The sequence below is a fragment of the Pseudorca crassidens genome, chromosome 14 (genome assembly GCF_039906515.1).
Source record: "Pseudorca crassidens isolate mPseCra1 chromosome 14, mPseCra1.hap1, whole genome shotgun sequence".
In the NCBI taxonomy this organism is placed as follows: domain Eukaryota; kingdom Metazoa; phylum Chordata; class Mammalia; order Artiodactyla; family Delphinidae; genus Pseudorca; species Pseudorca crassidens.
In genome coordinates this window covers 61,250,595-61,277,651 of record NC_090309.1, presented here as the reverse complement: position 1 = coordinate 61,277,651, position 27,057 = coordinate 61,250,595, and the positions used below count along the sequence as shown (strand labels likewise).

Genomic DNA, 27,057 nt, shown 5'->3' with positions numbered 1-27,057 from the left:
ATATATGTTTGAATGTGGTTCTATGAGGATGGAGAAAGGGATGGAAGAATTCCAGCAGATTGTTAACACTGACTGGGACTAAGGAGGAACACTTGTACCCTCTACCCAAATGACCACAATAAAAACAACATGAATAATAATGGTCCAATTTGTAAAAGAAAGTAACAGGCTTATGTTATAATGTAGGTGGAAAAGTAGATTAAAAATTATAGGTAGGCTCCATTAACAATCAGGTAAAACATTCAAGAGCAAAATGATTGACTGGCAATACAATCAAATGACTGTGATCATTAAGTAGAGGCATTATAGTTGGTTTTGTCCCTCTATATTTTAAAAATTTTTTACAATGTGGTTTGGTTGCTTTCGTAATTAAATAAATAAAATAAAATTTCTAATTTATTTTCTAGTAACCACGTACCTTTGATTACTTCTTGAAATCAGCAACTATTTGTACATTTGTGAGCTTGATGATGTCTTACCTCTGAAAATGCAAAAATTTACATTTTATCTCAGATAGATGGAGGTTTTGGGGTTTGTTTTTAATTAGTTGTAGATTAGATCAATAAATCTGCTGGAATTAATTATCCATAAAATCCCATTAAAATATGGCTTCACATATTTCAAGATTTTTTCCCCCAAATAGTAACAGAAATCACTTCTAACAATTATTTTCAAAGCTGTGTGGCTTTGAGCAGGTCACTTCTCCTCTCCTCTCCAGGCCTCAGTTGCTTCTCCTATAAATGAAGAAGAAGGATCAAATAGTTTTCTCAGTGCCTTTTTGGCTCTAACATTCTGTGATTTAATTATATTCATCATGGAATTCATTAAATATCAAATCAATTGCTAAGGAGCAGAAACATTTCACCTTAGTAATGCTTATATAAGCTATGAAAGAGATTCAGATAGCTAGGGAAGATGCCTTACCTTGACATAATTTCCATGCTCACATGAAAAATGTACAAGATTCCAAACGGCATATGGCCTTCACTTTGGGCCTTCCTTTAGATCCCTCATTTATAACTGTGTAGCTATTGACCAGGTTTTCATCCATGTGAACCTTCCAGACTGTCAATTTATCATTTTGCTTCACAGACCTCAATATATGAATGAAACACCAATTCTACTTTGAGGTATAAATTATACAGGATAAAATGCACCCAGTCAAAATATACATTTTGATGAGTTTTGACAAATTTATGCATCTGTATAACCACTACCACAATTAAGCAACAGAATATTTTTATCACTCTAAAAAGTTCACTGTGCCTTTTCCTAGTTAAACTCCCACCTCTTGCCCTAGGCAACTACTGATCTGCATTTTATCACTGTGGATTAGATTTGTCTTTTCTAGAGCAATGAGCAAAGTCTTAACTTGTGTCTTCTCAATCTTGGATAGTGTTAATATATTTTTATTGTTTCAGTTAGGTTTCTTAGTTGCAAAGCAGTAAAAAATAGCTCTGGCTAATTTATGCAGCAAAGGAATTTGTTGAAAGGATATGGACAGCTCATAGAATTGCTAGGAGACTGGGGAACCAAGTTTGGGATATGCGGCCAACAGCAGTGCCCCAAATCATGTAGTACAGCTGTTCTGGTGAGGAAAGGTCCAAGAACAGCAGCAGCTTTAGTTACCTAAACTGTCTGTACCAGATCATGGTCACCACCACCCTCCTTGCTGCTGCTGCTGCTGCTGCTGTCTTAAGAATTCTTTCTATTTCTAAGAAAGTAGAAAGTATATCAAGTATATCTGCCTTAGGAAATTCTTCTGCAACTGCCAGTTGGGGTGGGTGTATCAAAGTGGTACCATGTGCCCGTCATACCTTAGCTGCAAGGGAGGCTAGGAGAACCTGGCACTTTCAGCCTCTATCTAATGGGAGGCCTCTGATCAAGCCTCATAAGGTTGGGGAATTCCCCAATCATTGGAAATTCTAGATGGATAAAAAGAGGGCCAATGTCCACAACACTATTTTTGCTTGTTAGATTTCATGCTGAACTGGCAGTTTCATGTCTAATGGTCACAGCGGCCAGGCTACATTTGACAAGCATCTCCTGGTGTAAAAAAGTCTACCAGATGCAGAAAGTGGGGATAAGGCCATCAAGGAACTTACTATTTAATTAAACAGAAACAGATATATTAGCCTTTATGCCTGCTCAAGTTAATTTCCTTAAACTATACCCTGCTAATAAAATCAATGGATTTAAATTAATTTATTTGATCCCCAAAATAGTATCTTAAAGACTACCATAATTTTAAGTAATGAATTTCATACTTGTCCACAAGATATTTACCTTTGAGTTTTTTAAATATAAATTTATTTATTTATTTGCTTTGTTTGTTTATTTTTGGCTGCGTTGGGTCTTCGTTGCTACGCTCAGGCTTCTCATTGTGGGGGCTTCTCTTGTTGTGGAGCATAGGCTCTAGTAGTTGTGGCACATGGGTGTTGTGGCTCGTGGGCGCTAGAGCACAGGTTTAGTAGTTGTGGCACATAGGCTTAGTTGCTCTGCGGTATGTGGGATCTTCCCAGACCAGGGCTCGAACCCATGTCCCCTGCATTGGCAGGTGGATTCTTAACCACTGCACCACCAGGGAAGCCCTACTTTTGAGTTTTAAGCTAAATATTTACTCAACAATATTTTCACTCTTCTGAAATTGCACACAATGCCTGTTGCTTCTAATAGCTGTGTTCATTTCAGTTTTTTAAAGTTAACACATAAAGTAAATCCAGTCACTTCACTTGTTCCCTTACTCTTGATTTCAACTGACAGGTCCGGGGAAGAAGGGATGGCCTGATACAGGGACAATGAAGATGCAATGTTGAAGAGTAAGCTGGAGGAGAGAAGCAACAGGCACCATGGAAAAAACCAAAACAAAGCAAGGTTAGATTTCTCCTATGTCTTGCTTTAAGGTTCAGGATTTAAGAAATGTAGGTTGTGGGCTTGTCTTGCCCTTGTCTCAAAACATGATAATATGTTAACCTGACTATTCTCATTGCCTTATCATAGTAGAATGACCACGAAGAGCATAGACTTGGTGCTGGGGAAACAGGAAATGCAACATGTATACATACAATTTGAGTAGTTATGTTACTTTTCTTAGTAATAACTTTGGGACTGCCTCAGAACGACCTGCTGAATAAGGCCAAGATACATATTCAACTAACAGACATCCAACACCTCCTAGGCTGGCCTAGAAACATAGGGCTTTCTCTTTTAATCTTTACCATATAGAATCAACCATATAAAAGTAGGTTCTATTATCATCTCCAATAGACAGGTGAAGAAACAGTCATAGAGAAGTCAGGTTACAAACCACGACCTATCAACATTTGATTCGGGAGCCTGGTCTCTGTTCCCAAGTTCTGGTTCTTGACATTATACCAGGCTGTTGGGACATAGCATAAAATGGGCTAAGTAATCTTTACTCAAGCTTGTGTGGGGAATTTTGGTAATCTCTAACCATCTGGATTTTATAGGGACAGCCCTCAGTGTGTATAAATTCTGGGCTGAGGTTACGTATTATGAACTTAACATACCGAGGCTGGTTCCTCTAAGGAAGGGTTCACTATACCTGCATGTCTTAGGAGAACAATATACACATTCATACAACCAAATATTTGCAACCAGGGGTTTCATCTATAAACTGCTTGATTCATACAATGTGATTCAATTCATACAATTCATACAAAGGAGATGTAGCTAAGTGGATGAGTAAAGGGCTTCATGTGGGCTGCATGTTTTACATGGATTGCCTCATCTTCAGAGCCAACCAATGTGATTCTAAAAGGTACATTCTAGGCCAATCTTTTTTCCTCCCTAGGTATAAATGGTATTTATAACCTACTACTTCCTTCGTGTTTGACCTGTGTTTCACAGTCTCTGTTGTTGACAGTATTGTTTTCTTTCTGCCTGCATCATTCCCAGACCCTTTGCATTGACAATTCCCTTCTATCAACCCTCTTGTCCAGGAGGATGGCAAGGTTCCCTTAGCTGATCTGGGCAGTGACAGAAGGGCAAAGTTCAGAGGTTTAGCAAAGATCAGAGGCAGGAGAAGTAAGGGATATTTTATAGAGGCCTCCTGAGAACAATAAAGTGACAACTGAATAGATGCCTTCCTGACTGTGGAACTATCCCCTCAAGTAAACCTCAGTCAGCCCCCAAAATCAGAGAGAGACCCTTCATGGGCATTCCCTTCTGACTATTTAATGATTACTCGTCATTCAGTTTGATTGAGAAACTTCCCCACCAAGGTAAAGCATGGTTTTCTGCTATAAGAGTTACATCAGGTAGATATGGTTTGGTCATTAGGATGTAATATAAAATCACCTACACCAATTTATCTTCTGTTCTGGTTGAATCATTGGCTTCCTGTCGTGCAGGCACAGATTTAGGATCCTATAAGTCCCCTTATTCCCTGCATGTGTCTGAAGAGAATAGGGACAGAATGAATTGTGTTGATTAAACAAAGCTCTTTCTCCCTACAGGAGAGAATGAACATAAGCCGATGAATAATCCTTCCACACAGATTTACCAGGTAAAGACACAGATTGTTTTGAGCTCTCCTATGTGTCAGAGTGATGACTGTCCTTTACGTATAAATTTTTTTGGCACTCATAAAAGCTTCTACATATATCATTGTATTTGTTCACTTAAGGTTGTGGGATAGGCAGGGACGAGAGTACCATTCACATTGTACTTTTGAGAAAACTGATGACTGAAGGACAACTTATCCAGTTTATAAATTACAGCACCACCACTCCCACATCAACGCTGCTTTTCTTCCTGTTGCCTCCATCAACCTGGCATTACACTGTGCGATAACATTTCAGTCAGGAGTGAGAGATCTACTTTTCTTAGTTTCTTATTTTAGCAGGGAGAACTGAAAATAAAAGGGGGTTAATATTGCAAGTGTTCAAATACGATAATAGAAAAAAATGTAATCTCTTTTTAAACAATGGGAATAATTTGATTTACAAGGGAGATAAACGTTCTGCAAAATTTTATGTAATATGTTTGCAACAAGAGTCACATTGGGCTGCTTTGGCTCTCTACATAGCATTTCTTTGGCTTCTATCTTGCGCATGTGATTTAAAGTAAATTTCTGTCCTTAAAAATCATACAGATTATTCTGACATAATTTGTAATGTAAAAGTAGCTTGGGTTAGGGAAACCCATGCTCCTCTCTAGACTTAAGACATTGTTACCTGGAATACATGAGAAGGAAGAAAGAATTGACAGAGTTTGATGGGGGTTGGGAGAAAAGGTGATATCAAAGTTGGCTCTAAGGTTTTAAGCCCTGGTAACTAGGAAAAAGAGTGGTCTCCCAAATAGAGATATAGGAATCCAGAGGAGCAGGTAGTTTGGGGGAAATGTAATTTAGATTTGTTGAGTTTAAGTAACAATAAAGTGAAAATAACAACTAGTTCCCAAAAATATCATGCAAGAGATCATTGCTGTGGACCCAACTAGGGCAAGCCAGCACAAGATTATGAAAACATTTTAATCATGTTGCTCCTAGAACCAGACCAGCAATGAGAAGGGGTGAAGGAAACAGCCTCATTTCAACTTAATGCATATTTATTGAGCAGTTACTACGTGCAAAGTCTTCTGCTTGGCCTAACGGGAGATGAAACAGATGAAACAGACATTCTCATTGATTTTTAAGTGTCCATACAATAAATAGCTCATACAAGGTAGGCTGTTGGAAGAATTACAACAGAGGTATTGATAAAATTCTATGGAATTTGGACAAGGGATGAATTAATATTGACTGAAGGATTTGGAGCAGGCATTTAAGGACGAGTTGATCATTGGTAAGTGGATATGTGGGAGGGTATTTCAGGCAGAGGGACTAGCCTGAACAAAGGTCTGGAAACCAGAGTGAGTCTTCACTCAGTGCTGATTTGATGCTTTACTTGTCCAAGACCTCCAAAAGCCTTCCCCACCCACCTCCCCTCTGTTAACATCTGACCTTTGTATGGCACTTGAATGAGTGTGACTACCTCTTTAAACTCAGGTATGATTTAAAGTCTATTATAGATTTAATGTAGGTCACTCCCTGAATGTTGGCTAAATATAGCTGCAGTGGGGGTGGCCTCATTCTCTTATTGCATCACAAATCCAAGTACATCTGTTCACAGAGGAACAAGTGAAGCAGTAGAAGTGAAGTTGGCCTATATGACCTCTGTGATGCTGTGATTACAACCCCATCCTTGTTTTAAAAGAATGTCTCCTAAGCCCCAGTCTGTTTACTCCAAGCAACATTTAACCAAAAGAAGATGAAGGAGGAGAAGTAAAGAAAGAAGAAGAGGAAGAGGAAGGAGGGATGCAGGGAGAAATTAACTATAATAGATACAATCTATACTAAAAAGGGAGAGCAAAATATGAAAGTTGAAGTGTCGGGAATTCCTGGTGGTCCAGTGGGTAAGACTGCGCTCCCAATGTGGGAGGCCTGGGTTCGATCCCTGATCGGGGAACTAGATCCCACATGCATGCTGCAATGAAGAAGTCAGCATGCCGCAACTAAGACCCGGCGCAGCCAAAATAAATAAATATTAAAAAACAAAAAAAACCTGTGACATCAAAAGTTGAAGCAACATATGACATTTCAGCCATTTTCTATCTCCTTATTTTATTTTCTCAATAGACTCCCCCATCCCTACCTGAAATTATAGTAAATATTAACTTGCTTATTTATTTTTTAACTGTCTGTCTCCTTCTCTAGAATGTAAGCTCCAAGGGCAGGGATTAGTACATTTTGCTCTCTGTGGAACTCTCAGAATAAAGTATAGTGCCTGGAACACAACACATATTCAATAAATATTAGTTGAATGAATGAATGAATATCGTGAGATGTATATATTGCCTTGAGCCAAGAGGTCTGATGCAGTCATGTAGGCTGGTGCCAAATGGTATTTGGAAAATTGTCTGGTTCTTTGCAAAAGAAAGAAGTGATTCTCAATTCATACTCTAATCAAAATAAACTCAAGAGTGGATGAAAGGATTAAATATTTTTAAAACCATAAAAATTTAGAATTAGTGAATATTTATTTTGTCTCTGGATGTGAAATGTCTTTTTAAGTAAAAAAGCACTGGAAGAAATCACAAGGGAAAGGTTAGAGTGTTCATCACATCACAATTAAAAATTTTCCCAATGTAAAAATATTTTCAACAAATTCAGAGACAAATAACAAAATCGGAAAAATTCCTACCAAAATATTACAGAGGTTTAATGATGTATAAATAGTTCATAGAATTAACAAAAAGGAAACTTCTGAAACCCCGGTAGAATGTGGGCAAAGAACGTAATTTCCCAAAGTAAGATTACAGATGGCTAACAAATGGAAGAAAAGGTTGAAGCTCAAAGAAACAATGATTAAAACAAGGAGTATTAGTTTTTGACTACCTAATTAGCAAATTAAAAATACAGTAATTAATAGTATTTATATCTGATGAGTGTGTGTGTAAATTGGTGGAACCTTGTATGAAAATTAATAGTTAAAATGCAGAAAAAGTGTTAAAATGTTTGTACCCCAAATTGGTTCCCTGTTCATTCAATGGACGTGACCTCCTTGGTAACAGTAAGGTACCATGACCTAAATCAGGTCACAGAAGGGAACAGCAGAATGAGTACTACCATCTCCCAGTTCATTCCAGGTAGAATTACTGTGGACCAGGTGAATCAGCGGGGACACGCTGACTGCTCCTTAGCTTAGTATACTTCCTTTTATTTGAATGCAAGTCTGTCCCCTTTCCTTCCTGTCCTTGGTCCACTGCACATGGCCCTCTCAAAGTCCACCCCAATATCTTCTCCAAAGTCACACTGTGTTGCTTCAGCCTTGATTACTTAATTTTGAATATGTATTCTAAAATTATGATTCCATTAACGTAAGAAGTGGGGGTCGGGTGTCCCCAATTAAGGCAACAGATGTGGCAACTGTGCAATTTACTTCTAGCTCAACCCTCACACTAATGATTTGAACTCCAGCTGTGTTTTTGCCTCACTTGTAGCCTTAGCAGTGTAGACTCTTCAGCTTCCACCAATTATACTGCCTATGTTTCATACATCTTGTCTGAGACATGTTTCTCCGAATACGCTAATTTAGGACATCGCACATCATACAGCATGTTTCTAAGAATATACAACCATATTGTTATAACTTTTCAAACCCTCTGGTCAAATACATTTTCTATAATTATTAATTAATTAAATACGTTGTCTCCTTCTAATACGGTAGATTGCCCTTTGGGTCAATACAACCTAACATCCTTTGACTCACAGTAATTTCATATTTAGGAATTTATCCTAAGGAAATAACCTGAAATACATACAAATCTTTAAATAAAAAGCATTCTAGGGGCTTCCTTGGTGGCTCAGTGGTTGAGAGTCCGCCTGCCGATGCAAGGGACATGGGTGCGTGCCCCGGTCCGGGAAGATCCCACATGCCACGGAGTGGCTGGGCCTGTGAGCCATGGCTGCTGATCCTGCGCGTCCAGAGCCTGTGCTCCGCAACAGGAGAGGCCACAACAGTGAGAGGCCCACATACCGCAAAATAAATAAATAAATAAATAATTTAAAAATAAATAAATAATTAAAAAAAATAAAAAACATTCTATTCCAATGCATTATTTTATATTGAAAAATTACAAACAGGGCCTCCCTGGTGGGGCAGTGGTTGAGAGTCCACCTGCCGATGCAAGGTACATGGGTTCGTGCCCCGGTCTGGGAAGATCCCACATGCTGCGGAGCGGCTGGGCCTGTGAGCCATGGCCGCTGGGCCTGTGAGCCATGGCCGCTGAGCCTGCGCAACCGGAGCCTGTGCTCCGCAATGGGAGAGCAGAGGCCACAACAGTGAGAGGCCCACGTATCACCAAAAAAAAAAAAAAAAAAAATTACAAACAACAAAAATTTCCAACAAGGGTGAATGGGTAGGTAAACTCTGGCGCATCTGTAGGATGGAATATTATATAGCCATTAAAAATACCTACTTAGATAAAAATTTGAAGGCTAAGGGAAAGGGCTTATAAGAATGTTAGCCAGAAGAAAAAAAAAGGGGAGGGCAGAATCAAAATATATCTTTAGTGTGATTTCAACAATATAAATATCTGCATTTATATTCACAGCACAAATTACAAGGAAATATGCCAAAATGTTAATGGTTATATTAATGAGATTTGGGGTGACTCTCTTTTTTCTTCTTTATTTTTCTCTGTAATGAAAATAATTTAAGAAAATGAGTTATGTACCCAAAGAAACTCTAACTGAAAAACTATGGGAACCAGTCCTGCAGTAATAGGTTTCATCATCAAAACTGCCACTGAACATTTTCTAGGATTTGTAAGCCCTGTTTGAGCCTCAGTCTCTTTTCAGCATTGAGGAATGTCCTTCTAACTCCAGAGAGGTTAACTCTGCTAGACCTGTGGTGCATCCAAGGATGGATAAGATAAATTTCCAGCCCAATGGGCTTCACAGCAGCCTCAATAGTGCCCTGTGAGAATGACTTTAAGGATCAACCTCTGCAGGGAGTGTAGACGAGTAGGTTTGGGAAATTTACTCTTGACTGATCAAATGACTCACCTACTTTGTGTTTTAAATCACTGCATTAAATTAATTGCAATGGATTAGTTTGTTGCATTGGATTAACAGAGGCCTACAATTAGGAAGTGGCAGCTGGCAGAAGGAACCTGTTCCTTCTGTAGAAGCCACAATTTAGGGGGAAGCCAAAGCAGTTACCTTGCCATCCTTGCCATCATGTGCTACTTCAAAATACCTGGGCTTTTGCTCCTGTAGAGCCTTTAGACAGGAGTTGCAAGAATTTGGCATATCTTGTGGAGATTTCTCAAATCTTGACATTTATGACTTTGCAGAGTTCTCAAGGCACAGGCACAGTCCCTGAATTTGCTTCATAGCAGCCTTCTGACCTTAATAATGGGACAGAAAGGAAGGAGAGAGAAGTCTGTAAAAAACAAGGTGGAACAACTTACATAATTCATGAAAATTTAGTTTGAGGGATCTTTGGTGGAAAAAAAATGGGAAGACATTGACTAAAATTCATCTTGAGAAGAGTTAAGAAGCCAAGAAAGTAAAAGAAATTGAGAGACAGAAATTAAGAGCATGAAATAGGAAGAATTCGGACTCCCCTCCCCTATTTCTTTGAGCCTAAGATGCCCTCTGTGGACCGTAGGCTTCGAAGTACAAGTCTTCCCTGCACCTGCCTCCAGTGGGAGCCCGCCTCCAGCGGCAGGATGGAGGGATCATAACCTCTCTAGAGCAGCTTCATGAAAAAATCAACGAGATGAGGAACGTGTTCAACTCGCTGGAGAACAAGGTAGACACCCATTTCTAATCCTGGGGGTGGGCTGCGGGCTGTCAAATAAGAAAGCTGCAGAGAGAGCAGAAAAAGACAAGTCCATGTCTTCAGAGTATTTTTTTATTCACAAATGAATGGCCAGTTGGTACCAGAAAACCAGTCTGTAGCAGCTGAAGATTTTAAGAGCCCCAAGCACCTTAAAAATGACCTGTTGTCTCAGGTGTGTGATTGTATTCACTATGGCATCCGCTCCCTGGCTGATCAGTGGTTGTGAAGCTGTTAATAAAGCAGTAGTGTTACTTCAGTGGCAGGTATCTAGGGAGCTCAAAGTAATACATGGAAAGGAAATGGGCTCATAGCTCTAAATGGTTTCAGAATTCCCAAAGTCCCTATACAACCTGGCTGTTAGTGAAATGTATTGATAATTCTTAATTTTTTGAGAACTGGGGTTCTACAGGTGAGGAAAATCCTTTCCCCAGGGCTCTGCTGCTTCCTTTTGCCTCCTGGGGAAAACTCCACACATCCACCTAAGGGAGCAGTGAAAATGAAACCTATTTCTGTTGGAAAGTGGTTCCCTTTTTTTTTTTCAAGCAGGAAATGTGAGTGAATCTCAGGCTTCCTTCCTTCAATTTTAAAACTTGCCTAGGTTTTGCTTTGATTTTATATGGTCATCGATTTCATTTTGCTCACAGAAGATGAATTTATATAATAAAAATTACCAGATCAAATGTAGTTGATCTGGTGATTTAATCCATCATGACAACTGAATTAGGACATGTGCCGAAATCCATCACAGAGATTAATTAAAATTAAAAATGACTGGAATGAAAAACAGATTGCTCACGTTGTTTCCCAATCTTTCAGCTCCAAACACTTGACAGGGCGTGCTTTTTCCCTCAGAATGACCTCTTTGGTTCCTCATATTTCCCCCTCCTCCTAGCCCTCGAAAGAAAACTTTGTGAAGCACAGTGAACCACAAAACCCTATATTTTGAAAATACGGTGTAGGAGAGTAAGTCTTCTTATAATTGGAGATGCCACTGCAAGTTGGAACCATTTGGATAACCAGGTTCTAAAAGTGTTTAGATATATACATTTGAAGAAATTTTGTTAAGGTACTGGACTTTAATTTCCATCCCTTTAAAATAAGCATACTTGGTGGATACTTTTAATTGTAGAATAAACCTTCTAAAAAGTTCTGTTGTAAAAAGCAATCTGGAGCTAAGCATTCCTCTGCTTAGCAGAGTGTAAGATCATAAATATTATGAAAGTAATGTTATTATTATCTTATTGTTATTATTATCTTAACTTTCTGTCTGTTGAAAATGCTTTTTTCATTTATTCAATAAATAAAACTGGGGCTTCCCTGGTGGCGCAGCGGTTGAGAGTCTGCCTGCCGATGCAGGGCACACGGGTTCACGCCCCGGTCTGGGAAGATCCCACATGCCGCGGAGCAGCTGGGCCCGTGAGCCATGGCCGCTGAGCCTGCGCGTCTGGAGCCTGTGCTCTGCAACGGGAGAGGCCACAACAGTGAGAGGCCCTCGTACCGCAAAATAAATAAATAAATAAATAAATAAAAATAAATAAAACTGAACTTTAGAAGTGCTCCATTTTCTCTACATTTCTGTTTGTGCTTAACTTTCTGATTTGCTACTTAAAGGGGGAAAATAATTAAAATTTCTTGAACACATTTTATGTATCAAGCATAGGCTGTGGCAGGTACCTTACCTACATTTACTCATTTAATTCTCAAGACAGCCTAGTGAAATGTTATCACAGCTATTTTATGAATGAGGAAACTGCTACAAAGAGGTTAACCAGCTTGGCTGGGGTTTTAGTACTTGTAGGAGAATGCTAGGATTTATACCCTGTCTGACTCCAAAATTGACACCCTTTTCATGGTTGGAAGTTGACAATAAAAATCCAGTGTGCATTCCTACACAACTGGGCTTGATGGCTGAAGATGATTCACATCACTATCAATGTGCTGAACTTCTACTGTTGTAGCTATTTCCTGCCACTGGAAATACCATTATCTCCTTTTCCATGATATCATCCAAGAATATTTAAAAAAAAAAAACAACTTATTCCCTTTCAAAGAAATATTCAGATATGCTTAATTATTACTCTTTTTATCGTTTCATTTTTTAAGGAAAAAATATCTGAATTTCTTCAACATCCCTTCTTTCATGGAATTTGAAGAGTTACAGATCGACACTGTCTTTCACACGCATATGTTGCTTTTCAAGTAAATCTCTTTTTAATCAAAAGTGTGAGAATAAATAGTAGCTTGCAGAAGCACTTGCCAACTTAATTAAAATTGCTTGCTTTCCTGTCACTATCAAACTTCAGCATGTGTGATATAAAGAAGATCCTCTTTTTCCTAGATGAATGGGGCCAAGGTTTCCTTAAGTTGTCCAAACTTTAGTCTTCTAGTAAATGAGTTCTGCACATGTTCAAGAGCCTGATTTCTCAAACAAGAGAAACGTCCGAGGTGTCAGTGATACCATTTATAATAATTTATAGCAAACTGAATTCACTCTTTGTGTATTATTTAGTTGCAGGCTCTAGCCTCTGAACTCAAAACTGGCTTCACAGAAGCAATGCAAGAACTGTCAAGAATTCAACATGGAGAATATGCTTTGGAAGAGAAGGTTAAGAGCTGCAAATGTTCCATGGAAGAAAAAGTCACTGAGATGAAGAATTCATTGAACTATTTTAAGGTGGGCCCCTCTCTATTTCCCTGCTGAAGAGAGATTCCTGGTCTTAGTAACAGAAGTAGAAAACTTGCCTTTTTGCCTAGCAACCAAATACAAGAGTATTCCTCTGACCCATTCACTGATTTTCATGGAAAAATATCTATATCATGTTTTTACTTTCTTGGATCTCTGTGTTAAAATTAGAAGCTACAATAGAAGTAAAATTGTTATCTCTCATTCACTGATTCAACAAGTATGTATTAAAAGCTTACTGTGTACTAGATATCATGTTATATACTTTTACTTCATATACCAGGTTAAATACATATCAATTCTTATTTTTTAGGAAGAGTTGAGCAATGCCATGTCAATGATCCAGGCCATTACTTCCAAACAAGAAGAAATGCAACAGAAAATTGAACAGCTTCAACAGGAGAAGCGAAGAGAATCTCGAAAAGTTAAAGCCAAGTGAGTGTCTGACCAAAAAATTAACCAAAGGCAAACCCGTAAGCAGCGGCTTGTACAAAGGCACCAGGAACACCTTCCCCACTCTTGGTGTACAGCTGGCCACTGGGCTCCATGGGCCAGCGTGTGATGGAGGTTATGCAGCATAAAAGTTGGTTAATACTAAAAATGAATGGTAATAGAAAACGCACTTAATACAATAGGAAGTTAAATGAAAAGGATGTAAAGTGCCATGTAGAATTTAATTTCAACTGTAAAAACATGTAAAATAACAACTAGAAAGATATATTTAAATTACGACTGTGTTAAGATAGTGGGGTCACCAGTGATTTTCTTTCTTTATTAGTTTTCTGAAATTTCTCTAATACTATTATTTGACTTTGATCATTGAAAATAAATTTATGTTAAACAATCTCTCCACCAGGTTGAATCAAGTAAAGCTTCACCAATAAACAGACATAATCTTCTTTGTTATATGTTTTAATATTATCAGGTTTAAAATAGAAATAATATGTGTGTGACCCTGGAGAATGGTTCATTGTTTTCAGTTGAGGACCTGCTCCTTCCTGCTACCTTTGTGTTGGTTTGTGAAGAGAATGTAAATCATCCCAAGCAAACTGACACCGCTGTAAACTCTGTGAAGGTCTTGACCACAGGGAAGCCAGTAACAGAAAAATATGAATATAGATATTACAATTAGAAGGTGATTTGTAGATGTTTGATTTTTTTTCTCCAGCTTTGGTAATGAGTCATGCAAACTGCTAGTATTTAACTGTTTTGAACTTATAAAAACAGCAATTTTGTAGGGTTCAGAAGTTTCCTTGACCTATTCTGAACTTGCTCTCTTCTTACCCCATCATGTATTAAGATCCTTTGTTTTCCTTCCTTAGGAAAACTCAAAAAGAAGAACATGGCTCACAGGCCGGACCTGCTCAAGCACAAGGAAGTCCTTTCCGTTCCATCAACATCCCTGAACCTGTTCTTCCAAGTGAAGACTTTACAAACCTTTTGCCTTCTCAGGCCTATGAAAAAGGTACAGTTCACACACCATACTGAATTAGCCAAGTAGTTCTTCCTTGGTTCCTAGGGCTTAAGTAACGTTGAGAATAGGCTTACATCATCCGTCCTTATTAGAGGAAAATGGTGTATTGCTCAGAATTTTTCCTTTTGTAACTGGAATGTAGAAGAATCCAGGGGATCTAAGAGATGGGGAGAGTCTGCCCAATTTTAAAAGATTTTCTTTTGGGGGAAAATACTAATCTGGGTATTTTAAGTTTCAAATGGATTGGAAATAACTTACTGCACAATAATACTATATCAGCCATAGGAGAAAAAAATTTTAAATTATTCACTCTAATAAATTGTTTTCTTTTCTACATTATTCTCAATCCTTGTCTCTCTGCATAGACATAAAATTGTGTGTTCTCCTTTTTTTTTCAGCCAAGTTTTCACGGATATGAGAAATTCATATCTGCTCTAACTGGCAGACAGTGATGTCAGCAACAATCTAACTCTGTACTCCCCTTTGTCTGGAAAACTGATCTGGTGTTGTTTGTGGGCTGAAACAGCCACAGGCACATCCCTGATCTGGGATGATGGAACAGATGTTAGCAAATAATTGCATGTGGCAGTACTGAAGAGACTGGCTTTCCAAGCGATGTCGTTAACCATGTTTGATTACATGTTTGCTACATCTTTGTATCCTCAACAATGTCTAGCAAGCACCTTATACGAAGGAGTATGAATGTAGATATTAACATTGGGTGAATTTTCCTCTTATTCTGGTCTCATGTCGAAAGTCTCCAAAAGAGGCTCAGTGACTTCTAGATCAATTGTAAGCTCCTCAAGGGCAGCACTGGTGGTTTTCTACCCTTATGGCTTAAGAAACAATGTGGCTCATATATTCAAAGACAATAAATGTGCTTTGGATAACTGAATTTCAAACTCCTAATCAAGTGGCTTTTAATAGGTATTAACTTTAAAGTACAGATTTGTTTTTTTATTTTTAGTTTTTACCCATTTGAGTAGTTTATTTTAGAGACTCAATAGGTACAGCCTGGGAAAACTCATTTGATCCATCTGGGGAGTGGGTTCATCACAGGTCGTCCTACTTTCTTTGCTCCGTGTCATAGAGAGCATGACATAAAAGGATGATCTTGTTAGGGAAGAATATAGAATGGACTTGAAGGTAGAGGTCAGATCAATGTCAAGCCTGGGGCAGCTGACCATGTTCACAAGATAAAAGATTAAAAGTTATATTTGCAAAAAAAAAAAAAAAAAGTTATATTTCCAAAGTGCCCAGGTGGATTTAAACTCGCTGTTTCGTGGCAAATTCTCCTTTCTTCCTTGTTATATGGGTATGGCTTATATAATATAGTTTATTCTACTGAGTTACTACAGAAATTTGGGGATAATGTGCTGTAGTAAGACATTCTGGATACGATTGGTGGTAGGTTATGTTAAAACTCAGGGTCGAAGGACCAAACTTTTAGAAAGCGTTGGCTTACCCACTGTTAATTATAAAATGGTGCCATTGTTAACTACTGACCCCAAATTCAGTATCTTAAAATAGCAAACATTCATTATGTCAGTTTTTCTGAGTCAGGAATCTGTGCACAGCTTAGCTGGGTGCCTCTGGCTCAAGGTCTCTCAGGAGGTTGCAGTCAAGGTGTAGCCGTCCCACTACCCTTCCTTCTATCCATCCATCCACCCCAGGCACTGATTTAGGTGGTGGGATTTCATAATGAACAAAACAACAAAAAGTCCTTCCCTCTTGGAGTTCTTGTTCTGAAGGAAGCAGACAATGAACAAGACAAATAAAATACGTAGTATGTTAGATGTGATGACAAATAAGGAAACAGAGGTGTAATTTTAGAGACAGTGCCAGGTAAAGACCTGAAGGAAGTGAGAAAGTTAGTTTATGGATATCAGGTGGAGGGAAGGGAACAGCCCCAAGGTCCTGGTAGGAACATAACTGATGTGCCCAAGCAATAGCAAGAAGACCAGTGGGGCTAAAGCAGAATGAACAGGGAGACAATAGGAGATGTGGGTTTTTTGGGTTTTTTTTAAAGAAAGAAAAATATCAGGCAGGGGAGGGGGCAGGTATTTCAGGGCCTTAAGATCAATCTAAGATCTTGGGCCTTCGCACTGAAATGGGAAGCTGTTGGAGGGCTAAGCAGAGGCTCGACAGGGTCTGCCTTACATTTTAAATGCATCGTTTTGGCTCTGCTCAGCATTACCATCCTCATCATCATAGTTAGGCAATAATTAACTCTTGCTGTGTGCAGTTTAGAAATGTTATCTGATTTAATTCTTAGGGTTATCTATGCGTTAAGTACCACTTATTATATCTTTTTACAAATGGGAAAATAGTACTTATCATACTATATTGTAATTCTCTTTTTTCTTTTTTAACTGCTCTGGCTCCCCCAGTCAAAGGTAAGCTCTGCGAGTCTATCCCTGTTCCTAGCTCATAGCAGGTGCCAGTCTATGATAGTGAAATGAATACTGACTGAAAGCTTTCCTTCTTCCGCAGCTCAAGAGGCCAGATCCATGCATGTAGCAGATAGCAATGTGAAGGGCATGATGGGTCCTGGTGAGTGGCTCTCCTCTGAGTTCTCTTTTCTTCTAGCAATTCCCCCCTTTCCCTTCTTCTACCTTCCCTGTTTCTACTCCCTAAGTCCCAAACCAGGCATGAAAGAACCCAAGTGAGGTAAAGCACTATGGTTACTAAGATTCCAAGACGTGTGCTGGACTAGGTTGGTGACTCAGTGAAACCCAAAGAGAGAGAAGGGGCAGAGAAGTTTAAGACAAAACCAGTATTCTTGGTTCCTTTGGTCTCCTTTTAGTTACCAATGAATTTACACTTGCTGAGAACTCACAGGTGTAGGTAGCATGACATAAGTGTTTTGTGGACCACACACCTTATAGTTTATGTAATTTAAAAAGTTGTTTATTTAAGAGATAATTCACCAGAATTTTATAAATTATTTCATCTTCCCTCCCTCCCTTCCTCCTGCCTTTGGGAAACTTACCATCATTAAGGCCAAGAAGGACAAATTCCAAAATAAGACATTGTGTTTGGCACCCTTCTTCCTCCTCTTTCTGTATTTTCTTCCCTGGTGTGCTCACCTGAGAGGCAGCAGGTATGAGGAGTCAATACATACTATTATAAGTTAGTTACATTATTTTATAAATTTATTTTTTAAAAGTCCTTATTCAGTAGAGACTGTGTACAAAGAGTGAGAACATAGACCACAAACAGAAAAAGGTGATGCTTTGCAATTGTGGAGGCTTTTAATCCTTAATTGATATATTTAATCCTCAAGGGATAATTGTACCCAAGCAGAGGCATAATATTTAACAGTTCGTAACAAATATAATCTTTAAACGATCAGAACTTGATGGCAGACATTATTTTTCAGGAATGAACCCAACAACTCCAGAAGCAGAAGAAAACCTTAAGACTTGCCTCTCGGCTGATATCCAACACAAGGGCCATCTTCCACCTGGTGTGTGGAGGCAGCCAAAGGATAGTAAAGAATGGGGTGAAGAATATGTCACGAAAGACCACCCAGATAAACTCAAGGAAGCTGGCCAGGGCAGACACAGCTCCTTGGAAAACATTTTATGTGAAACCTCTTTAGCTGGTAAGTCCCAAGGGGCAATTTATTTTTTATTATTTTTTTTTTTGCGGTACGCGGGCCTCTAGCTGTTGTGGCCTCTCCCGCTGCGGAGCACAGGCTCCGGACGCGCAGGCTCAGTGGCCATGGCTCATGGGCCCAGCCGGCTCAGCGGCCATGGCTCACGGGCCCAGCCGCTCCGTGGCATGTGGGATCTTCCCTGACTGGGGCAGGAACCCACGTCCCCTGCATCGGCAGGCGAACTCTCAACCACTGCGCCACCAGGGAAGCCCCCAAGGGGCAGTTTAGATGCAGTGGACCTGTGAGACCACTCAGCCTCTGGTCTACTTTTGAGATGAAAAAACTAAAGTCTTGAGAGGTGAAGGGACTCACCTGAGGTCACATGGCCGACTGGGACCACCACCTTGATTCTGGGTATCCACGACATTTAGTAATGTAGTGCTTTGTAAAAATGGCGTAAGGTTAGTGGAGAAGAGGGCAGAATTTTGTGATCTATTTATTCAGTGATAGGGAATGTTCAATATACGAATCTTGTATCAGGAGTCCACCACCAAAACACCAAGCACTGCAATAAGGTCTGTTCTCCCTTCCTCCTTTTTTCCCTCTTTCCTTTCCTTCAAATAATAAATCATCACTGAGCACTTACTATTGATATATGTCTGACAATGGCATAGCCCTCTGTTTTATGGGAGGTAATTAAAAATTTTTTTTATTATAAAATACATGAAAAATTAAATAATACTAAAAGGTTTATTATGAAGACCAATAACAACCACTTTAAATTCTTTTGACAGTTTTTTCCGGTGCTTGCTTCCATGTTTTAAAAAGAGTTCATGCTTCTATTTTTCTATCAATACTTTATTGATGGTTAATTTACATGGAGTAAAATTCACAAAGCTTAAGCTTAAGCTCACTGTCCCCCTTGTGATCACTACCCAGGTCATGATATATAGACCTGTATAATAAATATATTAATATTTCTAATAATAGAAATATTACCACCAGAATGTTCTCACATGCACCTTTCCAGGCAATATCCACCCACAGAACAACTACTCTGACTTCTGTCACCATAAATTAGTTGTGTCTGTTCTTGACTCCATATAAATGGAATATTACAATATATAGTCTTGTGTCTGGCCTCTTCCTCTCAACATAATGTGTTGTGTGTAATTCATTCAATAGTTTATTCCTTTTTATTAATCATATTGAATAAATTTACCATAATTTTTCCATTCTCCTGATACTGGACATATGGATTGTTTCCAGTTTAGGGCTATTATAAAGCAAGCTGCCATGAATATTCCTGTACAGGTGGAATATCTAGATTATAGAATAGGATTATGTTTAAGTTTAAAAGGAATTGTCAAGCAGTTCACCAAAATGGTTGGAACATTTTATACTCTTAGCAGCAATGAATGAAAGTTCCAGTTGCTTCACATCCTTCTCAATATTCAGTATGACCAGCCTTTAAATTTGAACCATGCTTGTGGATGTGTCCTGCTATCATATTGTAGATTTTTCTGGCTGCACTGACTCTTAACTGCTGCACATGGGCTTTCTCTGGTTGCGGCGAGCGGGGGCTACTCTTCGCTGCGGTGCGCGGGCTTCTCATTGCGGTGGCTTCTCTTGTTGTCAAGCACGGGCTCTAGATGCGCAGGCTTCAGTAGTTGAAGCATGCGGGCTCAGTAGTTGTGGCTCGTGGGCTCTAGAGCGCAGGCTTAGTAGTTGTGGCACATGAGCTTAGTTGCTCCGTGGCATGTGGGATCTTCCCAGACCAGGGCTCGAACCCGTGTCCCCTGCATTAGCAGGTGGATTCTTAACCACTGAGCCACCAGGGAAGTCCCCATATTGTAATTTTAACTTGCACTTACCTGAGGACTAATGATGTTGAGCATCTTTTCATATGCTTATTGGCTATTTGTATAATTTCTTTTATGAAGTACTATTTAAGTCCTTTATCCAATTTTTAAACTGGGTTATCTTTTTATTCTCTATTAGTAGGATTTCTTAATATATTTTGAATATGAGTTCTCTGTCAGACAGACATGTTGAGACCATTCTCTGGCTTACCTTTTCCCTTTCTCAAGTCTTTCGATAACAGATGTTTTTAATTTTAATGATGTTCAATTTATCAATATTAAACTTTTAAAATAGCTTGAGACTTATGCGTCCTTCCAAGAAATTTTTTGCCTATTCTAAGGTTACAAAGATATTCTAGTATGTTTTCTTATACACTCTTTATAGTTTTAGCTTTCACATTTAGGTCTGTGACTTATCTTGAATAAATTTTGACGTGTGGTGCGAGTGTAGGTTCATTTTTTTCCCATATGGCTATTCAGCTGCTTCAGCTCCATTTATTGAAAATACCTTCCTTTCCACATTGAACTGAATAGGGAAAGTCAAGTGATCATATACGGGTGGGTCTAGACTCTATATTCTTTTTATTCCGATTAGTAGAGAATTGACCTCTTGACAGTACTGATGTTCCAGTTGAGGAACGTGGTATATATCTCCTTTTATATAGGTCTTCTTTAATTTTTCTTAGCAGTGTAACAGAAAATCTATCATTTACATTTTTTACAAAAACGTTTGCCCTAGAGACCTCTGTCATCCTACTCCATGCTGCCTCATTGCACTGCTGCGCTCCTGCGACTTCTCAGTCTTCCTGGGAATTTCCTTCAAATTTCTCCTATGTTAGATTCCTATTTGGGGTTTTGTGGAGTTTTCTGCATATCCTTCTTGGTTTCTTGGTTTACTCCTTGTTTTGATGGAACACAAAGTCTGGTAGCGTCCATGTAATTCGTTGATAGTTTATTTAGCTGAATATAAAATCATCTTCCTTTACCATTTTGAAGCAATTGTTCCATTGTCTTCTAACTTCTCATGTTGCTAATGAAAAGTCGAATACCATTCTAATCCCCAGTCCTTTGCACATTACCTGATTTTTCTCTCTGGTAACTTTTAGGATCTTCTCTTTATCTTTGGTGTGCTAAAGTTTCACAGTGATGTGGTACACCTTACAATGATATGAGTCTTTTTCATTAATTATACTGAGTGCAATGGGCCCTTTCTTCTGGAAATACATGTCCTGGTTTTTTTTTTTTTTTCTTTCTATTCTTAATTTGATAATGTCTTCTCATTCATTTTCTTTCTTTCCTCTGAAACTTCTACTAATTTGATGTTAGATCTCCTAGATTGATTTTCCCTGTTACCATCTTTTTCAGTATGTCTCTTTCTTGGGGTGGGAGGAGAGCAGAGGTGGGTGGACAGATTTCCTTGAATTTATCTTCTACTCTTTTATCTGTTTTTAAAAATGCCAAAAAGTTTCTTCTTTTTTTGGATTGTTCTTTTCTAAAAAAATAGGGTACTGTCATTATTAAATGGCTAGAACTTTTTTGGTAACTCTTTGAGGATATTAACCATAAGATTTTTTTTTAAAAGGTTTCTTTTGTTTCCTGCATTGTCTCTGTTTATTTACGGTTCCTCCTTTTTTTTTTAAAGCACACATTTATTTATTTATTTATTATTTATTCTTAGTTGCATTGGGTCTTCGTTGCTGCACATGGGCTTTCTCTGGTTGTGGTGAGCGGGGGCTACTCTTCTTTGCGGTGCGCAGGCTTCTCATTGCGGTGGCTTCTCTTGTTGTGGAGCACCAGCTCTAGGTGCAAGGGCTGCAGTAGTTGTGGCACATGGGCTCAGTAGTTGTGGCTCAAGGGCTCTAGAGCGCAGGCTCAGTAGTTGTAGTGCACGGACTTAGTTGCTCCATGGCATGTGGGATCTTCCTGGACCAGGGATTGGACACGTGTCCCCTGCACTGGCAGGCAGATTCTTAACCACTGCACCACCAGGGAAGTCCCTTTACAAAATTTTTTTGTTGTTATTTGGCTGTTCCAGCTCTTAGTTGCAGCACATGGGATCTTTATTGTGGCTGGCAAGATTTTTTAGTTGTGGCATGCGTGATCTTTAGTTGCGGCACGTGGGCTCTTAGTTGTGGCATGCGGGAACTAGTTCCCTGACCAGGGATCGAACCCGGGCCCCAGGAATTGGGAGCACAGAGTCTTAACCGTTGGACCACCAGGGAAGTCCCCCTCCTCCTTTTAAAAATATGTGTATATACTTTTTCCTTCTCTTTCTTTTATGATGTAAGATTGATTAAATGTCTGAGGATTCTTAGCTAATTATTTATATCCAAGAAAAAGGCCCTAAATTTAAAAAAACCTGAAAATTCTGTGTTGGTTAAGCTTATCAATAAGTGGGCTTCATTATCTGCTAAACAGGTGGCAAATTACCTTTTTGATAGGTGACCTCTTTATGTCAGTGTTTGTAGATCTTTTTCACTTGGGCAGTTCAGTTTCTCCAGTGGAAGGTTCTCCCCTCTCCTGCCTGGACAGTGTAAGTCTGGCTGCTGGCATTCTGGGACCTGCAGCGCAAGAGGCTGAGAGGAGTCTGACTGTTCCCTATGCAAGCCTTCTCTGAGTCCCTTTGTTTTCATTTAAGCATCTTAACTCTGCCCTCTACTATGTCTAATGTTAGCTCAGATACCAGAGACTCAGGCTTCTCTAGTTTAATTGTTCTCATTTCCCATCGGGTGGAAATGAGGAAGCCATCTGGCATGGGGATGGGGAGCTGGAGGATCAATTGCACTTTATGTGGACTATTTCTCCTGTTTACAGCATTGCCCCTTATTTGTACGTTCTGTGGTGCCTTGGTGCCTCCAATCCTTGAGCCTTTCTGCTTCTCAGCCGATTTCCCGTCCTCAGATGAAAACACCAAAGTAAAGGCTTTTGTGCCCTTTACTCTGCTGAATTAATAAACATGCATCCATTCTGTTTTACATCTTCCAAAAACCTGTTGGTTTCTCTTTATACTGCTTTCAATATCTCTCGATTGCTTTCTAACATTTTATGATGTTTCAGGGAAGAGTGGTTAACTAAAATTCCCTCCTTGGTTTGTTTTTAAAGCTAAAAGACAGACTGTGGCTTTGGAACTGCTTGAATCAGAAAGAAAATATGTCATTAACATCTCTCTGATCCTGAAGATCAAGGCAACATTCCAGGGGTCAGATGGAAAGAGGAATGCCAAAGAGAGAAGGTATCCATGTATTCATTGCCTTTGCTTTTCAGATTAAAATTTAAGGTAAGTTGTTTATTGTTTCCACTTTGGGAATTCTGGGACCTGTAAAGAGTTCCAGATATAGTCTTTGAAAAGAGAGTATCAGTGACAGCAGGTAACCCTTGGCAAGTCTCAAATTTAGATTCTGAGCAGATACGAAAATGAGTGTAGTCTCTGCGGCTTTCGGTGTCCCTGGCCTGTCTGTTAAGAACCTAAAAGAGGAATAAATGTTACAGTGAGGGAGGCATTCCTGTCTGTTGCCATCTGCATGTTCCACTGGGATCCTGGAAGACCCCCCGGAATCACTTCTCATGAAAGTACAGGGAATGGATGCAATGGAGGTCTGAAGTGGCCATTAAATAAATGATACAGGGCTGATATAGCTATGAACTTGGACCTTTTTCATTATTTGTTCACGTGATCCTGGATGATGTGTGAGTCGTGTGTGTGTGCACCTGTGTTGTGGTGCAGTGCTTCCAGAGGGCCTGTGATGGGTTACAACAGCTTGCTAGCCCCAAGGGTACAACACTCCTCCATCTATATCTGTTTCCAAACTTCAGATTTGCTCTGCTTGCCTCTCTGTTGAGAGAAAGCAGGAAAGAGAAACTATGATTTGGTGGGAAAAGACTAATGTAATAAAGATGTAATAATCCAGATCAACTGAGGAAAAGGCCAATCCAAATAAATGAAAAGTCTGGGTGACAGACTACTGGAGACAAATACAGCATCGTGACTTCAAGCATTCTGTCGGGTAATACACCCTGCTGGCTCATAAACCGTGGGATGCCCTAACTATGTTTTCCTGATTCTTATCACCCTCCCACCCCCAATCTTACTTGGCTTTGCAGCTGCCAGCAGTACACCCAGTCACCAAAACGCAATGCTCCCCCTATCTGGGTGATTGAGGTAAGAAAATATTCCCTGACAAATCCACCAGTGGCTTAACAATTTTCAAGAATTGTTTCACTGGGACTTCCCTGGCGGTCCAGTGGTTAAGACTCCGTGCTTCCAATGCAGGGGGCGCGGATTCGATCCCTAGTTGGGGAACTAAGGTCCCACATGCCGCATGGTGTGGCCAAAATACAAAAAGTAAATAAATAAAAAGGAATAAATTTCTTAAAAAAAAGGAATATTCATTGTTAAAAAAAAGAATTATGAAGCAAACAAAACAGAAAGCAGCAAGGAGCAGAGAGGGTAATGTGACACTTAAAGCTGTGAACAAGAGAGGCTCTGGATTGGGTTTTACTTTCTCTCAGCAGCCACCTAGGTTCTTGCTGGTCCTTCCTGTCCCTTCTGGCCACTTGACTCCCCCTCCTTCACCCCAGTCGAGCTTGTCCTACCCTCCCAGATTGCCCCTTCTGCCCTCCGAGAAGCCTCTCCGGCCTCCAGCTACCTTGCTGTTGCCAAAGACTTGCTCAGTTTACATCGAAGCCAATTTAAAACCCAGCGTACCTTTTGGTGGGCTTTGCCCCACACCTAAGATGCTAAGCCAGCAGCGTCTCTTTCCAGGCTCTGGAAATGTGGGGATGGAGCAAGGGGAGAGTAAGGGAGGACTGTTTGCTCTGGAATACAGTAACCAGGCCCCACGCTTGGCACTTCATTTACATTAACTTCATGACATCGTCACAAGAACCCTGTGAATCCTACCTTATAGATGAAGAAACTCAGGTCTAGAGAGGTTTAAAGCCACCAACAGGTGCCAGAACTGAAGCCCAGGCCTGTCTGACCCTGTGTCTTCTGCCCTTTTGACATCACACTGCTTCCCTAAGGACCATGTGATGGCAAAGATACCACCTTGACTAACAGCAATATGCCAAGTGCCTCAGCCAGAAGCCGACTCTGTCTCCTCCTATTTCACAACTTACGCTTCTCTCCTAACCGCCCATAAGTTCTTACTTCAGATCTCAGCTGACTTGTCAGGTAGGGATATATTCTTAGCTCACGGAAGCTCTTTTCTACTTGCCCTCACTTCTACTTTTCATGACCCATTACTGAGGAAGAAGTGGGCCTTTCCCCAAAATCCTGAGATTAAAAAAAATTAAAAGTATCATGCCATCCTCAATGAAAGTAAGACAATGGCTATTTCTCGTATCCATGATAATGCTATTCATGTTAGTTATCTGCTAAGCAACCCAAGAAGAGAAAAGCTTCAACTTAGTATTCTTAGTGCTAATCTCTGGTTCTGAAGTTTGCAATGTTGCCCTTCTCCTACCTGGGGTTAGATCTTCATCCTCCTCCTTTACTCACTGTTTCTTTTTTTTTTTTAGCTTTCTGAAGCCTCCAGCTGTACTTTATTTAAATAGACCAGCTGAATGAAATACAAAACAGAATGAGATTATTCCTCTTCCCTACTGGCATTGTTCCTCCCACGCAAAGATGAAAATTAATTTATTAACATTTACTATTTTTCCCATCACAAACTGCAAGCCTTCTGCATCTTCTACCCTCACTGAAAAGTCACCTGGGGGTGAAAACAACACCCACTACAACTACTTACCTGACACTCAAACCTGAGGTTGCCACGTCTTCTCAAGCCTATAAAATAAAACTTCAGGTTTTCCGCAGAAAAACGTGAAGCACTCAGGAGTCTCCTCAGGCTGTTTCAAGCCAGCCCTGCCCCTGGCTAAAAGGGCCTGACGCTACAGGGGCAAAGGCTGCCCGCTGAAGCCTGAGGGGGACGTGCAGGCTGTTGTCCATTTGTAGGAGGATCACAGAAGTTGGAGTTCTTGGCTTTTTCCGGTGTGATTCACGCACACAGAGCCACAACCTCAGGCTCAAACAGTCCTGTCTGAACCCTTATCAGGAGGGACAAAGCCAGCTCCACAGGATTGCCAGTTAGCCTTAGAAGCTAAACTGCAGGGCCACATCTACCAAGAGCTCAGCGAGCTCTGTGCTGCAGATCACCACCAGGTGGCACATATTTTAATTATCGATGCCTCACCTTGCAGCTGAAGCTCAGGAGCTGTTTTGACTTAAGAGCGAAGTTATTAATTTGAAACTGTAACTGGATTTTCACTGATTGCTTTCAGTTTATTTTTCTCGTTGCTTGAGTACTGTATTGCGGGAGACGAAATTACTTTGAAGGCTTTAGAAAGAATAAACTACTCATGTTGCCATAATCTCACCCCTGGTAAGGGATAGAAAATAAGTTGAGCACGTAATACTTTTGTCTTAATGAAAAACTTGCTTCTGGGAGTCAGGTCTGGCTCCAGGCAAAATAGTGAAATAGATTAAGTGTGTCTGTGCTTCTTGCTTCTTTCTCCCTCTGCTCTCCACTTCCTGGCTTACCTCGTCCACACTCTTCCCTGATTTCAAATATTAACCTTATTAAATTAAAAAACAAATTTTAAAGCCTGTTTTCAATATTTGGTACAGAACCCACTGTAAACCATTGCTCTTCATGTAACTTACATGCTTCCATGATGCTTGATGGGAGCCTTAGCCTTTTCTGATCCTCATCCTGAAACCTTACTCTGTTAGCCCAGTGGACAGTCCAGGAGACATCTGGACTCCAACCAAGTTACCAGCTGTCAACTCTGCAAGTACACTGGTCACAGTGTAGCAGAAGGCAGCTTTCTAGAAAGGAAAGAAAAAGAAAGGACAGGACAGGACAGGAAAGGAAGGAAGGAGAGAAAAAGAAAAGAGATAACCCAAGACATATTATATAACCTACAGTGACAACCCATCACAAAGTCATATCTCACCACGGTGCCCTAACATCTCTCAGTGTCACACCAGGAATGTTACCCAAAGTCACTGTCAGCCTCTGGGTGGGGAGAAATCTTTCACATCTTGATCTTTTGCTGGTGCAGTGTTTCACTCTTTCAGTTTG

At 39.9% G+C, this 27,057-nt stretch overlaps 1 protein-coding gene and 1 long non-coding RNA gene across 2 annotated transcripts in view; one reads left to right on the top strand and one right to left on the bottom strand.

The window, feature by feature from the left end:
- LOC137205260 (uncharacterized) overlaps positions 1–25,350 on the bottom strand; it is a 47,415-nt gene extending 22,065 nt beyond the window's left edge. Inside the window, exons 1-4 of the long non-coding RNA XR_010934075.1 lie at positions 18,483–25,350; positions 17,502–17,598; positions 9,728–9,915; positions 419–1,094 (exon numbers count right to left, since the gene is read on the bottom strand). This is a non-coding gene — a long non-coding RNA (uncharacterized lncRNA). The remainder of the gene's footprint in view (positions 1–418; positions 1,095–9,727; positions 9,916–17,501; positions 17,599–18,482) is intronic.
- The window catches only part of ARHGEF33 (Rho guanine nucleotide exchange factor 33), a 79,488-nt gene that overhangs the window by 23,232 nt on the left and 29,199 nt on the right, over positions 1–27,057 (top strand). The window contains exons 3-10 of the mRNA XM_067703203.1: positions 2,764–2,874; positions 4,479–4,528; positions 12,862–13,026; positions 13,349–13,470; positions 14,358–14,500; positions 17,003–17,062; positions 17,892–18,116; positions 23,075–23,204. Of these exons, the coding sequence (XP_067559304.1) occupies positions 2,850–2,874; positions 4,479–4,528; positions 12,862–13,026; positions 13,349–13,470; positions 14,358–14,500; positions 17,003–17,062; positions 17,892–18,116; positions 23,075–23,204 (920 nt within the window). The 5' untranslated portion in view covers positions 2,764–2,849. The remainder of the gene's footprint in view (positions 1–2,763; positions 2,875–4,478; positions 4,529–12,861; positions 13,027–13,348; positions 13,471–14,357; positions 14,501–17,002; positions 17,063–17,891; positions 18,117–23,074; positions 23,205–27,057) is intronic.